A 16,761-nucleotide genomic window follows, 5' to 3' on the forward strand; every position below is an offset into this window, starting at 1 on the left:
AAGCTGCTACATGCGGTAGGGTCTTTACCAGGTTTTCGGAGGAAAGCCACATGAGCTGTCATGGAGTGGGGAGGGAATGGGGTCTCATCTGATATAGCGTTAAAAGAAAGGAGCATTAGGGGTGCTAACTGTTCTGCAAACGTCTTATAAAATTTGGCTGGGAATCCATCCGGGCCGGGACTTTTGTTACCGGGTGTGTCACGGATTACTGACAGAATGTCCTCAAGTAGAAATGGCTTCTCGAGGTCCTCAATTGTGGACTTATTAGGAGGTTGAAAGGGAGAGGGCATTGTAGGGGGCTCGTGGTCTATCTCAGGAAGCCGAGGGGTCAGATTATATAATTTGGAATAGTAAGCATGGAAGGCAGAAGAAATATCAGGAGTAGCATAGAGCATCTCGTCTCTTGTATTTTTAATGCAGGGAATTAGAGTGTGGGCTTTCCCTTCCTTCAGTGCATTTGCCAGTAGTCTGCCCGGCTTATCCCCGAATTCATAAAATTTCCCCCTTCCCACCTGTAACAGGCGCTGGTATGACGCATCCAACAGTTTCTTGACCTGTAATCTGGCCTGCAAGAGGGCCTGTAAGGTAGTGGCTGATAAAGCTCGCTTATGAGCAAGTTCTAACCCCGAGACCCTGCGGAGGGCCTCTGTTAGGTTCTGGGCTTTTTCTTTTTTAATACGGGCTCCATGTTTGATGAAAGTGCCCCTCAAGACGCACTTCAGTGCCTCCCACTTAAACGTGGGGGCTGTGTCGTCCGCCGAGTGATCCTCTGAAAATTGAGTGATCGTGGTCAGCACATCAGAAACACAGAGCTCATCCATGAGCAAAGATTCATTAAGCCGCCATGTTCCCGCAGGAGCTGGGAGGGAAGGAACCTCTACCTCACAGTATACTGGGGCGTGGTCTGACCACAATATGCTGCCTATTCCAGTCTGTCGGACCCAAGGGAGAGCATTGTGCTGTATGAAGATGTAGTCTATACGACTGTAGGAGTCTTGTGAGTGCGAGTAGAAACTATAGTCTATCTGACGGATGTGTTATTCTCCAAGTGTCAAACAGCTGGATGCTTAATAGAACCTTTTTGATACGTTTGATGGTGGTGTATGAAATGCTGGACTTCCCTTTGGAGTTATCTAATGTAGGGTCCAGAGTAGCATTAAGGTCAATACAGAGAATTGCTGTACCTCTAATTAGGGGCGTCGCAGTGTCGGCAAGGCTAGCCGGAAAGTCATCTTGTCTCTGGTTTGGGGCGTAAGCATTTATGATTGTGAATGTTTGGTCTCCAGCTATCAGTGAGAGGATAATATACCGTCCCGTACCGTCTGATGTGCAGTTTATAATTTGGTGTGGAAGAGACTTGTGAATTGCAATCGCCACTCCCTTTGAGCGGGATTCCGGGTTATCTGAAAATAACCAGGTTTGGTAGTATTTGTTCTTTAAGATAGGGGCGTGTCCCTGTTTGAAATGCGTTTCTTGAAAACATACTATTTTCACCTTGTGCTTGTGGAAGTGGTAGAGGACCTGTGCTCTCTTCTCCGGCACGTTAAGACCCTCAGCATTGAAGGAGGCGATTGTCAGGTTGGCCATCCATAAAAGATTGAAGTGTACATGAGATATAAGGACGGACTAGCCCGTCTCGGCCACCATTTGGGGAGAGAGAAGGAAGTGTGAACTGTGAAAGGCAGATGAAGAGTAGAAAGAATAGGAGTTGAAGCAGAGAAAACAGCAGGGGTATAGCTCCCGCACAATACACTAGCTGAGAACAAACGTTCCGGGGGAGCTTGTCCGCCTCACCCGGGCAAGACAGAGGGTCCCGACCTACTTGGGGGAGAAAAAGATCAGACATAACCGTTGATAGCTCCGTAGTATACTGTTAACATTAGAGATTACCATAAACACTGGCGCATATAATCAAAAGTTTGAGTAATAAGGGCCTTGGGCAATCGGCAGATTAGAAAGTAAAGTCTATGTATTTAGCTAGTTAAAGTTTCTGATACATTGGGTAGTCCCCGATATCTTGACATTTATCTCGGACGGCCCAATCTCCGGCCCCGAGTCTCTCGGGGGGAGTCCCCTTGTATGAACGGGTGATGGATTTGCGTGGAGAGGGGCTGGGCGTTCCCTTGGGACCCACTGTTGGAGCAAGGTGGTGGGCCATTGAGAGATGGAGATTGGGGGTAGACCCAGGTTTGAGGTAAAGGATGGGAGGTCTTCTGTTGACCGCATTACCCACCATCTTGCATTTTTTTGTACCGACAGAGAAAAGGGAAAACCCCAACGAAACGGGAGACCCCTTTCTCTAATGACATCCAACAAGGGTTTGAGAACCGCCCTCTGAGCTAAGGTGTGTCTCGAAAGATCCGGCATGATGCGTATTGTAGACCCATTGTACGTTAGGACTGTTTCTTTCGAGCTGCTTTAAGGATAGCTTCCTTTGCTGCAAAATAGTGCACCCTGCATACAATGTCTCTCGGGCGGGGGTCCCCTGGGTCCGGGGGGCGTAATGCCCTGTGGGCCCTGTCAAGTTCCAGGGGGGACCCGAGTGGTCTTTTTAGTAGATTATTAAAGATTGAAATGAGGACTGAAGGTATGTCAGGAGGGGCAATTGACTCCGGCAGACCCCTGATACGTAGGTTATTTCTTCGATTTCTATTCTCTAAGTCGTCCACGTGCTGTTGGAGAGAGAATAGCTGCTTGGATTGAACCTGCAGTGTGGCTTGGACAGATTGGATGTCAGCTTGAGATGTTGTTTGTTGGTCTGTAAGGACATCCACCCTTTGGGTGAGTGAGGAAAGGTCCATCCGTAGCTGGGCAAATTCTTGCTTACATTCTGCTACTACCTGGTTGGCCAGAGCAGCTATATCATTTTTAGTGGGCATTGCTTGGAAAAGGGACCTTAGGTCTGCTAAGGATGCTGGACGCTCTTCATTTATCACATTAGTGGAGAAATATGTTGTGGAAAAAGAGCCGATAGAGTCCTGCAAAGCTGGGTCATATAGTATTTGTGAACTTCTAGAGATGCTTGTATTTCCTCCCAAGTGTGCTACTGTGGTAATCTGTTGTGGAGGGGTCCCCAGTGCCCTGGGCCCATCGTTCCACTGACCTTTAGTGGTTGCCACCAGGCTACCTCCCGGGCCAGTCGGGCTATTTTCCCTTGAGGAGCCCGTGGACCACCTCGCAGGGGGTGTATAATGAGGGGGTCCTTGGAGGTTCCCCCCAGTCTGGTCCTGGGGCTCTTGGATGCTGTAAGGTCCCCTCTTCTCCACATTAGTGCCCGTATATGGTGGTGTTATAGGGGGGCCGTCAGGTAAATAATTGTGCCTTTTGCAAATGATGGGGGGCTGCCGTCGCCAGCCATGACTGTGCCCCTTCCCCCCTCCCCCAATCCAGTTATCGCCTGTGGGCTGGATGTTTTGGTATGCGGTGGGGCCGGGGTGCCCGGGTTTTGCTTCCTACCTCCATCGGTGGTGCTGTTGACAACGCGGGAGACTGGTGACCGTGGGGCCCCCTCACTCTGGGAGCGCTGCTGTAATGGATGTTTCCCGAACGCCGCTCCAGAGCCTGTCTGCGTGTGTGTTGCAGGCTGAAGAGGCATTAGGCATCCGGAAGCGACCGGAGGTAAGTCTATGTTCTGCCGGCCACCGGGAAGTTCCATTCCCATCGCGGGCTGCGGTGAAGGAGTAGCGGGCGGTGATGCTGCCGCTGAGGGGTCATCTTGCTGACGCTGCAGGGCCTGGTCTGGAAGCGTGCGGTGGCCATCTTGGAGTGGGGCCTGTGATTCATGTTGTCGGACGCTCCTCCGCACATCCCCCAGCCCGTGACCGTCACTGCTGTCGGTGGTCACCGCGGTTCCCCCGGGTCCCTGCGACTCCACCGTCGACCCCCTCCTCTCCACCGACGTCTTGAGGTCAGTTATCGGGTCAGCAGGCCGCGATTCTTGCTGCCTTTCCAGCTCGGGCTGCGATAGAGCGCTGGAGCCCCGTGGATTAAACAGATATGCCCCGATTTTGCCTTGAGCCATGGGGGCCTTCTTTGGAGTTCGTGCTGTGGCCTTTTTGCCCGTTAATTTGCCCATTTTGGAGTCTTGTGCCAGTGCTATGGAGTTCTGCAGAGAGGAGCTCAGAGAAGCTGCTTCCTCACTCGGCCATGTCCGGCTCCGCCCCTCCGGTTACCCGATATTTACCTTTGTTACCAGCCTCCGCCGCTCTCGCTGCCAGCTCCCTGCTCTCTGCACATGTAGCTGCAGTACGCATCGGGTAATTAACCCTATGTGTACTGTAGCTAGGAGAGCAAGGAGCCAGCGCTAAGCAGTGTGCGCAGCTCCCTGCACTGTGACAAGTAGCTGCAGTACACATCGGGTTAATTAACCCGATGTGTACTGTAGCTAGGAGAGCAAGGAGCCAGTGCTAAGCAGTGTGCGCGGCTCCCTGCTCTCTGCACATGTAGCGACGTTATGATCGCTGCTGCGTCGCTGTGTTTGACAGCTAAGCAGCGATCATAACAGCGACTTACAAGGTCGCTGTTACGTCACAGAAAATGGTGACGTAACAGCGATGTCGTTGTCGCTATGTGTGAACCCAGCTTAAGCCCCATCATTATATCCAGATCCCAATGAAGAGAAAAGGAAATCGCGACCCATGTTCTCCTGCTCGGTGAGAGTCTCAGGGGATCCTGCTAAATTGGATTTTTACGCAAGATTGGTGAGAAATATCTAATTCCATCAACCCTCCATGAATTGTAAGAGTTATCATTTAGAAACAGAAATCAAACTTAGGCTATGTGCACACAGTGCGTTTTTCTCGGCGTTTTTGCGCGTTTTTCGGGTGCGTTTTTGGCCTCAAAACTGCATGACTTTGCTTCCCCAGCAAAGTCTGAGTTTTCATTTTTGCTGTCCCCACACATCTTTTTTTTCAGCTGCGTTTTTGTGGTGCCACAAAAACGCAGCATGTCAATTATTCCCGCGTTTTTCACTGCGCTTTTCATCCATTGAGTTCAATGGGATGTTGAAAGACGCAATGAGAAACGCAAATAGCTGCGTTTTGGTGCGTTTCTAAGACCAAAAACGCAGCTATAAACGCAGGAGGTGGGCAGTAAAGTGACGTGTACAGGAAGAGGATTCCTTCTGTCAGTATATACAGAAGCGTGAATCCTCCCGGTACCGTCACTGCTGCGTCCACCTCCCGTCCTGGGCATGTATGCTGCCGTGCGGCGCCATGTCTGGGCGGGAGGTGGAAGCGGCTGCGAAAACAAAAGTTAACAGTAGAAAAAAAAAAAAAAGTTATACTCACCTGTCTGCAGGGTCCCGGTGCCATGTCCGCTCCCAGATTCTGTCACGGTATCGCCGCTCCGGCAGTGTGCAGTCTCCCCGGGTACGTATGCCTGCAGGATGCAGGACCTGGCGATGGATCACCTGATGCAGTCACCTGACGCATCAGGTGATCGTAAGTATCGCGGTGACGCGGGCGCCCGGCCGGCTATCAGCTGATCCTGCCGTCAGGAGACTTCATCCCTGATTACCGGCAGCTGCTGCAGCGATCGGACAGGATCAGACTCCCGCCCCATCGCTGCAGGAGCTGCCGGTAATCAGCACATAAGTGAGTATTATTTTTTTTATTTTTTTTTGCACCGATGCATCAGCTGATTGTATAATCGGCTTTTATACAATCAGCTGATGTGTGATGGGATTCAGGCACTTGATCCTGACACATCATCTGAACACTTTGCCTTCCAGCAAACCGATCAGATGATATTGGATCCGGATTGAACGGCGCGGGACCCTAACCCAGGATTACTGCGGAGGGGGGGTTCTTTATTTCAATAAAGATGGAGTCACTAATTGTGTTGTGTTTTATTTCTAATAAAAATATTTTTCTGTGTGTTGTGTTTTTTTTTTATCTTTACTAGAAATTCATGGTGGCCATGTCTAATATTGGCGTGACACCATGAATTTCGGGCTTAGGGCCAGCTGATAATATACAGCTAGCCCTAACTCCATTATTACCTAGCTAGCCACCCGGCATCAGGGCAGCTAGAAGAGTTGGATACAGCGCCAGAAGATGGCGCTTCTATGAAAGCGCCATTTTCTGGGGTGGCTGCGGGACTGCAATTCACAGCGGGGGTGCCCAGAAAGCATGGGCACCCTGCACTGTGGATTCCAATCCCCAGCTGCCTAGTTGTACCCGGCTGGACTCAAAAATTGGGCGAAGCTCACGTCATTTTTTTTTAAATTATTTCATGAAATTCATGAAATAATTTAAAAAAAAAAAGGGCTTCCCTATATTTTTGGTTCCCAGCCGGGTACAAATAGGTAGCTGGGGGTTGGGGGCAGCCCGAACCTGCCTGCTGTACCCGGCTAGCATACAAAAATATGGCGAAACCCACGTCATTTTTTTTTGTTTGGGGGGGCAAAGAAATCCTGCATACAGTCCTGGAAGGAGGATGCTGAGCCTTGTAGTTCGACAGCTGCTGTCTGCTCTCCTGCATACACTATTGGATGGAGGATGCTGAGCCTTGTAGTTCTGCAGCTGTCTGCTCTTCTGTATACACTAGTGGAGAATGAAGAACACATTGAAGAAGGAAATGACATCAGACCTTTTTTTTTTGTTCACTGATAAAAAACGCATAAGGACGCAGTGAGCAAAAACGCAGCAAAACGCAGCAAAAAAACGCACCAAATCGCGGCAAAACGCGTGCGTTTTTTGCCGCGTTTTTTCGACGCAGGTGCATTTTTGTGCGTTTTTAGCGGCCAAAACGCACAAAAACGCAGCGTCAAAAAAACGCAGTGTGTGCACATAGCCTTACTGTCCACTTGAATCAGATAGGATGCCATATAAAGGACTACCTTTACAAACAGCGAGCCAAGGGCTTATCTGTGACAATTTGTCTCTAAGTTATAAACTAGTAAATGATTTACTGCTTCATCATATGGCACTTTCACCCAGTCATGTACATTAGATTGATTTTTCCAGTGCACTGAACTGGCTGTGTACGCAGATGACGGTAAGACTGATGGAGCAAAAAACAGATGTGTAGCAGGTAGATGCAAATCTATCCATACAGCAGTTATATCGGTTGGTTTTTGAGACCATAGAAATAAAACCTCTAGAATGACCGTGCCAGATGTGCGGACACTATGGGGACCCAGGAGCTGGACAAAAGTACAAGGAAGCAACATTTTACCCAAAGTGCTGTCAAAGAGCAGCTCACATTAATGGAGTTTTCTGATCTTAGGTCTATAAAAACTTCTACAACACTTTGCTTTTCATATTCCCAACATTTTCTGGATCTCTGCTTGCTGTCAGTGACCAGAAATACGCTCTGTTTAAAGGTATCTCTCACCAGGTTTTTGCTCTCTTATCTGAGAGCAGCATAATGTATGGGCAGAGACCCTGATTCCAGTGATGTGTCACTTGCTAAGCCGTTTGCTGTCATTTTGATAAAAATCAATGCTGGACTATCTGGCAGCATGCAATGATAATATCCTGCTGATTAAACAGTGATTTTATCAATACTACACTAAGCAGCCCAGTAAGTGACATCACTGGAATCAGGATCTCTGTCTGTCTCTACATTATTCTGCTCTCAGATAAAGTGGCAAAAACCTGGTGACAGATTCCCTTTAGAAGCTCAAACATATGTGGCTTATTACAATGTATGTATTATCTGATCCAACCAAGTACAGCAGTCCTTTCATTTTCTTGCTCCAATTCGGTACAAGCAGTCGGACTGTTACAGAGAGGTGTTATTATTGTTTTAGCCCCTTAAGACCTTAAGCCATGATCATATGGGTATATTTTTGTCACGATTTCACATCAGTAGTGTCTATTTATCAAAATGGTCTAATTCTTAAGCAGTGAAAATTTCGATTAGTCTTAAAATGTGCCGGATTTAGATGGTGGTTCATATAGTTTGATAAATGTGTCTAATGTTAGGCCTGTCTAATCTGAGATTACAGCACCGATTCAATGGCCTACTTTGTGCTAGAAATGTGGGCGCATTGTGTCTCAAGTTAAATTATACTGTCAGTGAAACGCGCCCAATTCGGCTAGGCCAAGCCCCTTAGCGGGATAATTCATAAAAAGTGTCTAGAACATAAATAAAATATTGTGTAATAAAAGACAGGCTTTTGGTGTAGATTAGGCCACAGTTCTGCCCCATTCAGCCAGCTGCCAGATTAGCGTTCTTGTGTATGGGGAAGTCGGGAGAGAGAGTGATAATGTGTATGACCAGCTCTATCTATCATCATTTACTATATCCTCACTATGCTCGGGTCCTACATTCCTGTATAGATTACTATGTGGTGATGGCGGCTATGTTACTTACCACCCTCAAGAAAAATATTAAGTACATATAAACCTATCAAACATATATAATGTTTCCTTGTAATATATGAGTGCACCATAAAAGCCTATGCAAAAATTACAGCATATAGTGATGTATTCTTATATACAAGCATTTATGTCAATGTATGAAGAAGTTACACTGCTATTAAACACTTCTTCTCTTACCTGTAGGACTAGATGAGCTAGTAAAGATGCGAAAAGAACAAGGACACTGCATGTAAATAGCTGATAAAAAAAAACCTCTCCAACTTTTATTTCCTAAGTAGTGATGAGTGAACTCTACCATGCTTGGGTGCTTGGTATCATTAAGAGCAGTTAGATGCTTGGATGTGCGCGACTCGAGCACCCGAGTACAATGGAAGTCAATGGGGACTCAAGCATTTTCATGGAAGATTTCCCAGAAAGATGCTCAAGTTTCCCATTGACTTCCATAATACTTGGGTGTTTGAGTCGAGCACATCACAGCATGCAATTGCTCTTAATGAGTACTGAGCACCCAAGCATGGTAGAGCGAGCTCATCACCATTCTTAAGGTTTAACACGTCATAGGCTATGTCCTCAAATAACTAGGTAGCAGCAGGTGCGTTTCAGGCCAAACAAGTCAGCAATGCTGCTAACGAATTATTATATTGCTTATCTCATCTACTCCTCCATTTCAAATAATTTCTGGTCCAGAAAGCTGCCGTGCGACCAATCAGTGCCTGGTGAACTGACAAACTCTCATATCTACTAGATGAACCAGTACGCGCAAAAGTACAATGGCAAACACTATTCCTAGGCATTGGTAATGCATATTGGCATTACAACTGCACTTTGGAAATAAAACTACTGGACAAAAATAATTTTTACTGACAGGGTCTGGTGACATTCATAAATCATTCATTTCTTCACTGTGAAAGAAACAAAGCAAGTGGTTTACGTACGGTGTCCTCCAGAATCTCCAGCGTGTAAGAAATGATCTCTTCTGGAAAACATCCCTCTGGCCTCGTCCAGTGGAGACTTATCCACGTAATTCCAGCTCTAATAAGCTTCGGTGATGCGGGTGTAGGGGGGATGTTGCCTGATGTGTAGTACACAACCTCTTGGCTGTACTCACTATGAATAGACAAGAGACACATGAATGAGTTGGTTGTTTACTATGCGTTCTTTAATGAAATCAACAGTTTTATTTAATTATGGTGGTTTACTCAACACTGAAGGCTGAGACAACAAATTCAATCTACCTTTCCAAGGTAACCAGTCCTGGGAATACACCTCATCCTGACAAGTGAGGCAATGTTCCATCAGAGAAACAAGAAGCTGACTATACTTGGTCCATACACATGCTCTTCAGCTTCTGTGGCTAATATTGGAATGCTTCCTATTTACGGATCTCTTAATACACTCATCAAGAGTGTTACGCTATAATAAATGTACATTTTTTCCATATTTACAGATCTCTCAAACTCATCAATAGTATTACAATATATCATTTTTGTTTTACTCACAATATGCTACAAGTCAGCCCTCCTAAAATGACTGTTGATTGATATCACATATATAAGTGAAGACGAAATTATTTTTTACACAACCGCTGTATTTTGAGATGGAAAATCAGTCCAGCAAGCTCCTAGCTTTTATGGTTAGGCAGCATAACTCCTCCAGAACTGTTCTTCAAAACCGCAGGCCGGATGGGCGTATAGTTACCTCCCTGACAGACATCCTCCAATGCTTTTATGACTTTTACAGCTCACTGTATAGTTCTAGGAGCGAGACGACGATCGAGAACTGTCTGGCAGATATAGACTTCCCGAGACTGACCGCTGCTCAGCAGACTTTTCTGGAGGCTGAAATCACCTTAGACGAATTGAAATCTGCAGTCGCAGATTTGGCTATGGGTAAGGCCCTGGGGCCGGATCGTTTCCCAGTGGAGCTCTATAGGAAATACCAGGAATTTATGATGCCACCCCTATTAGAGGTGTTTATCCAGGCCACGCAGGAAACCTCCCTACCAGAATCCTTCTATGATGCAAACATTATAGTACTTATGAAAGGGAGGGGAAAGACCCTTTGGAGTGTGGATCATACCGTCCCCATCTCCTTAGTAAACACAGATTATAAAATATTTACTAAAATCTTGGCCACCAGGCTGAACTCTGTCATCTTGAATATCGTTAATCCAGATCAGATGGGATTTATGCCGGGGAAGAGCACTTCCATTAATATCAGAAGAGTTCAGTCGGTTGTCCAATCAAGCACTCTAGTAAAATTAGTGGGCCCTGGCCTCGCTGGACGCGGCCAAGATATTTGATTCTGTGGAGTGGAACTTCCTATTGGCTTGTCTCTGGAACTTTGGATTCGGCTACATATTCTGTAACTGGATCCAAATGTTATAACATGCTCCCAGAGCTAAAATGGTGGTTAACGGCATTTCCTCTGAGTCATTTCGCTTGGAAGAGGGACTCAGCAGGTATGCCCTTTGTCCCCGGCTCTCTTTGTCCTGGGCATTGAAGCCCTGGCGATTAAGATTTGATCTTATAAATAGATATGGGGCATACAAACTGCAGATCAGGTGGATACCATCGGATTGTATGCAGATGATATGATCTTATTTATGAATGATGTGGAGCGGTCTCTGCCTCGGGTTGTCCGTGTCATCGACGAGTTCAGTAAGTTCTCGGGAGAAAGCATAAACTTGGATAAGTCTCACTTGATGTCTCTATCCAACTGCCCCACAGCCGGGTTTGAGGCATTATCCCCTTTACCATTAGACTCTAACTTTAAGTACCTGGAAATTATTATAAACAGAGATGCCCGACAGGATTTGCAGTCTAACATCTACCCCCTGCTAACACTGACCAAATCTAAATTTTCACCCTGGAGCAAGCTACCCCTGTCAGTCTCGGGGCATATAAAATTGGTGACAATTATTTTTCTCTCCAAATTTAACTATTTCCTTCAGAATAGTGCAGTTCGAGTTCCCAAATACTTTTTTTGCCCCTAAACTCATTGTTAACTGCATTTATATGGTGCAATGAAAGACCTAAGCTGAAACTGACACGTTATACAGGTCTAAGCAGTTAGGAGGGGCAGCATTACCACATTTTTACCTATACTATTTGTCTGGCCAACTGAAGACGCTATCCTTGTGGATGCCATGCTCCTGTCTACCAAATTCGGAGAGCCATCTAGCATAGGCAGCGAGGACAAAACGTTTACTCAGGTTTCTAGAGTCGGAAAAACTAGGCTTGTCCAAAATGTTACCACTCCTCCGACTGGCAAGACAGGAGGGTTGTGCGGTTTACAGACACTATTACTGAAATGCCCTTATGGAACAGTGTGTACATCTCCACCTTGCTGAAACACCAGTCTTCCGCATTTTGCAGTTCACACAGAGTTCTTGCTCTCAATGATATTTTTGAACAGAACATTTTGTTATCTTTTGACCAAACTTGGTCCAAATAAGGTATTGCTAGAGGTCACTTTTTTAGGTATCTTCAGCTCAGAACAGTGATTCAACATCATATACAGAATAGGTCAGGGACCATCTTAATATCCTCTTTCCCTTTAATAGGAATTCTGCGCTCACAGGGGCCCATGGGACTAATCTCATCTCTGTACACTTACAATCGGTAGGAAATGACTCTCAGCCACTGATAGTCAGGGGTAAATGAGAAACACCAGTCCCAAATATGCAAGAGGAAGAAATTCTAGAGCCCCCAACTAAAGGTATCGCCCTCAAACAAAATATATGAGTGAATATCATTTTTCAATGCACAGGTAGTGAAGAAAAGCTTACTGTGTGCTATAATAGGCAACACTCTAGGATAGTAGTCCTCAACCTTTCTTAACAGGAGAGCAGGGGCATAATGACTGGGGGTACATGGGGCCCGCCGACCCTAGCACCTGTTTCAGCAGGATGTGCGTCCAGTGGAGCACATCCAGCTGAAATGTATTGCAGCACAGAGAACCGTCAAGTCACTGCACTGCAATGTGCTAGCCGCTGATTCAAGATATGAATATTCACTGCTCCCCATACCCATAATCTCGTCCACCTCTTTGCACTGAAGCAGATGCTGAGAGGTAGGAGGGATTATGGGCATGGGGAACAGTAAATATTCATGTTCTTTAATAACAGCACACATGCCCATTCAGCAGCCGGCTCCTGCAGCAGACTCAAACTTCACACGGCGGCCCATCAGACTCTAGATACACCACTGCTTGAGAGCCACATTCAGCTGTAAGAGGGTCACAATTCATATTCAACCTTAACACGCTCCCCCAGAGCCTCCACCCATTATCGGTATAATGACAGCCAAACCTTCCTCATAAAAATCACATTGCAGCCTTGTGTCCTCCACTCTAATAAATCAAACTTATATCTAGGGGTTCCCACTTTACCCCAGTTGGTCTTCTCGCATCAAACACACCTCTAAACTAGAATGGTCATCCATCTTCAGTTGCCATATTGATCCTGCCCATGCCTCTGCAAGTATATGGACATTCAGATCTGCTCTTTTGTGCAGGACTACTATGAAGAGTCTCCATGTGGAAACTTTCTCTTCATAAATGTTTGCTAGACCTTGTGCTAATGCACTCAGCTGTCAGACAGACATGAGTCACAGATCATGGGCCCATGAGACATGTGGAGCCCAAGCCACAGGTTGGAGACCCCTGCTCTAGGACCTTTATTGAAGCACACATACTCGGTTGGTGGTGCTCTATATTATGAGTAAACTATTTAACTTACTAGGCAACGCATATGTAACAGTGCTGAAACTAAAATCATAATTACAAAGTGAAAAGTCCATCTTACCCCTAATTTCCTTTAGTTTTCCCTTATCTGATTGCTTACAATCTCTGACAATGATGTATGATAGTTCACAACTGTCCTTTAACTTAACAACTCCCATAACCCAAGTTTTCTATTTCTTGCACCAAAAACCGTGTGGGGGAAATCATTTTACTTGCCAATTATTTATAATCCTTCAGCCAGTCATGCAAGGAGGCAGACTTTACATAACTCTTGATACTTGCTCAATTACTGGCACTATACAAATCCTATTTACCAAAACTTCAAACTGGTTCCAGTATTTTAAGCTATTTAAAGGGAACCTGTCATCAGAAATTTGGCTTTCAACCTAAATGTTTCCTCCTCTGCAGCTCCTGGGCTGCATTCTAGTAAGGTTTCTATACTTTTTGTGCCTCCTTTTAAACCAAAATAAATACTTTATAAAGTTGTACCTTTTGGTATGAAAATTTTGTAAATTCTCTATGGGGGCGGGCTCTCTGGTGTCCGTTGCGGTCCCTTACGCCGTCCCCCCACGCTCCAAATCATCCCTCAGGACGCCGCCCACTGCGCCCGAGGTCCCGTGCTCGCCAGGACACCTGGTGACGTGGTCGCAGGCACGAGAGTATGGGCGGCGCTGTGATTGCATCGCAAGTGCCCGCCCATACTCTCGTGGCCGCGCTCTCCCCTCTGTACGTCGTTCAGATCCTTTCTGCTTCTCCTGTGCTGTGCTGCTCTGCTCCTCCCATCTATTTCCTGCTGCAGGGTACGATGGGAAGGAGGTGACGTCTGGTCATTTGGCCGGCGCAGAACGCTGGAGGAAGAGGAGAAAGTGCGGTCACGAGGTTATGGGCGGCACTTGCTGATGACACTCACAGCACCGCCCATAACCTTGTGCCTGCGCAAAACGTCACCAGCGGTCACACGTGCACGCAGTGCACAGTCCCGCTACAGTGCCACAGCGCATGCGCGGGACCTCGGGCGCCGTCCTCAGGTTTGAAATTCAGCGTTTGGGGGCGGCGTAAATCGGCAGGAGGACAGTAACGGACACCAGGCAGCCCGCCCCCATTAATTTACGAAATTTACATACGAAAAGGTACAACTTTATAAAGTGTTTATTTTGGTATAAAAGGGGCCAGAAAAACTAGAGGAACCTTGATAGAATGCAGCCCAGGAGCTGCAGAAGGGGGAACTTTTAGGTTTATAGCTACATTTCTGATGACAGGTTCCCTTTAATAGATGGATGGATCAAAATAGAAAAAGTTTTGTCTTTCTCACTCTATAGTAATTGTAAATTCCTAATAGCCAAAAAGCTCTTTAGGAGAATCTCATGCAATATGGTCCGGGAAACTTGTGGCTATTGAAACTACATGGTCCTCCTCAATATGTAAAGACATCTTGTCAATTGTCTTATATATGTATTTTTTTTCCTTGTGTAAATACTATTCTTATCCTGAATCTGGTGCTTTTCTTGTGTTCCTGCACCACTCCATTCCCTTTCTTCTCTATGTAAATCTAGTCTTGTTAGTCAACTGGGCATGATCGTCATCTCTTCTCTGAAGGTATCTTCTTGAGGACTATGCCCAGTTTACTAAAAAAATAAAATGGATTAATACGTAGGAGAGGAAACCAAATCTTATGAATGGAGAAATGCAGAAGGAAAAAATGACACCAGATTTATTAGAATAGCGGCATTCACATCAAGGAAATATAAAGGGAACCTGACACCTCAGAAAACGCAATTTATCTGCAGATGAAGGGTTAATCTGCAAATAATGTTACAATGCTTCCTGGCTGCCAAATTGAAAGTGTGGCCACCAAGAGAAAATTAACTTGTTTCCTCCCGGGAGTTGACAGTTTTCAGACATAGGGGCGTACAAGGAGCACTTAAGGTCACTGCTCACTATACTGTGAGAGGCGGCTTTAAGCATATCCTGGCACTTTGATGCTCTCTGTAAAGACGTGCTGCAGCGCGAGCTGTCAATCAGAGTGCTGGGACGTGCTTACAGCCGCCACTCACAGTACAGCCACTTCGTGCATAGCCCCATTTCGGAATGCCAGCGGCTCCAGAGGGGAATTAAGTTTATTCTCTCAAGGTAGCTGAACTTTCAATATTAAGGCCAGACAGAATTTGATTGCGATATTATCCCTATATCGCAGGTAAATTGTATTTTCTGAGGTGACAGGCTCCCTTTAAGTTATATCAAATTCAGAGTCCGAGTTTGACTAGTGGGCAAAATATTACCGAAAAAGTAGTAATACAGTCAATTATTCAAAAATGTGTGTATCTGTAGAAACATTGGTTTTATCCGGACACCACAAACAGTGGCTAAATGTTTTTATAAACTGTGACTTTGTGCACCAAGACCACTCCTTCAGAATGAAAGCCCGCAAGGGCAGGGCCCTCTACCCTCTGTACTAGTCTGTCTATTGTAACTTGTATATGTATACTGTATGTAACCCCCTTCTCAGGTACAGCACCATGGAATCAATGGTGCTCTAGAAATAAATAATAATAATTCCTAATATTACAAGTCAATCATCTGCACCTTTATAAATGTATCACTTCTACTTCTTGCTTCCATCCAATTTCCATTCTATAATTGCATACTTCCTCCTCTTTTTTCCCCCAAAAGCCATACCTTTTTTTAATTTTTCCATCGATGTAGCTGCATGAGGACTTAAGCCTGCTTTACACGGTACGACCGATTGTGCGATTTCACAATCGATCGTACCCGCCCCCGTCCTTTTTGCGTCACGGGCAAATCGCTGCCCGTGTCGCACAAAGTTAGTAACCTCCGTCACACATACTTACCTCTCGTGCGACCTCGCTGTGGGCGGCGAACGTCCACTTCCTGGAGTGGGAGGGACGTTCGGCGTCACAGCGACGTCACACGGCCGCCGGCCAATAGAAGCGGAGGGGCGGAGATGAGCGGGACGTAAACATCCCGCCCACCTCCTTCCTTCCACATAGAGCCGGCGGCGGCCGCGGGAGGCAGGTGAGCTGCTCATCGTTCCCGTGGTGTCACACGGAGCGGCGTGTGCTACCACGGAAACGATGGTCAACTAAATTAAACGATATTATGGAACCTAGCGAGCAGTACCCGACTCACGATTTGTGAGCGATACTGCGTCGCTAGGAGGTGTCACACAGGCCGGCATCGCCAGCGATGCCGGATGTGCGTCACAAAATCCGTGACCCCGACGATCTATCGCACGATAGATTGTCTGGTGTAAAGCAGCCTTAAGTTTTTTGAGAGACGAGTTGTAGTTTTGAATGACACCATATAGTTTATCATACAAATGTACAAAAAACGGGGAAACTGGCATAGCTTTCCATCTAAGAAGTGAAAAATAATCCAGATGTTTGGAAAAATAAATGTTGATTTGTGTCACAATTTTCCAGAGCGTTTTATTTTCCCATTAATAGAACTGTGGAGGGGTTTATTTTTTTTGAGTGGTGAGCCATTTGTTGTATTGATACCAGTTTGGGGTAAATAAGATCCTTTTTCATAAATTGTATTTTTGGGGGAAGGTGTCAAAAAAAAAAACAACAATTTTTTGGCATTTACATTTTGTTTTCTATTTATGGTGCTCACCATATGGTGTATTAAGTTTATATGACTTTTGGTAGACCAGGCTTTTGTTAGC

General features: G+C 45.9%; 1 protein-coding gene across 1 annotated transcript in view; it reads right to left on the reverse strand.

Moving 5' to 3' along the window:
• Positions 1-16,761, reverse strand: part of FNDC3B (fibronectin type III domain containing 3B) — a 538,015-nt gene that overhangs the window by 145,499 nt on the left and 375,755 nt on the right. The window contains exon 13 of the mRNA XM_075340617.1: positions 9,266-9,437. Within this exon, the coding sequence (XP_075196732.1) occupies positions 9,266-9,437 (172 nt within the window). The remainder of the gene's footprint in view (positions 1-9,265; positions 9,438-16,761) is intronic.

Source organism: Anomaloglossus baeobatrachus, chromosome 3 (genome assembly GCF_048569485.1).
Source record: "Anomaloglossus baeobatrachus isolate aAnoBae1 chromosome 3, aAnoBae1.hap1, whole genome shotgun sequence".
Taxonomy (NCBI): domain Eukaryota; kingdom Metazoa; phylum Chordata; class Amphibia; order Anura; family Aromobatidae; genus Anomaloglossus; species Anomaloglossus baeobatrachus.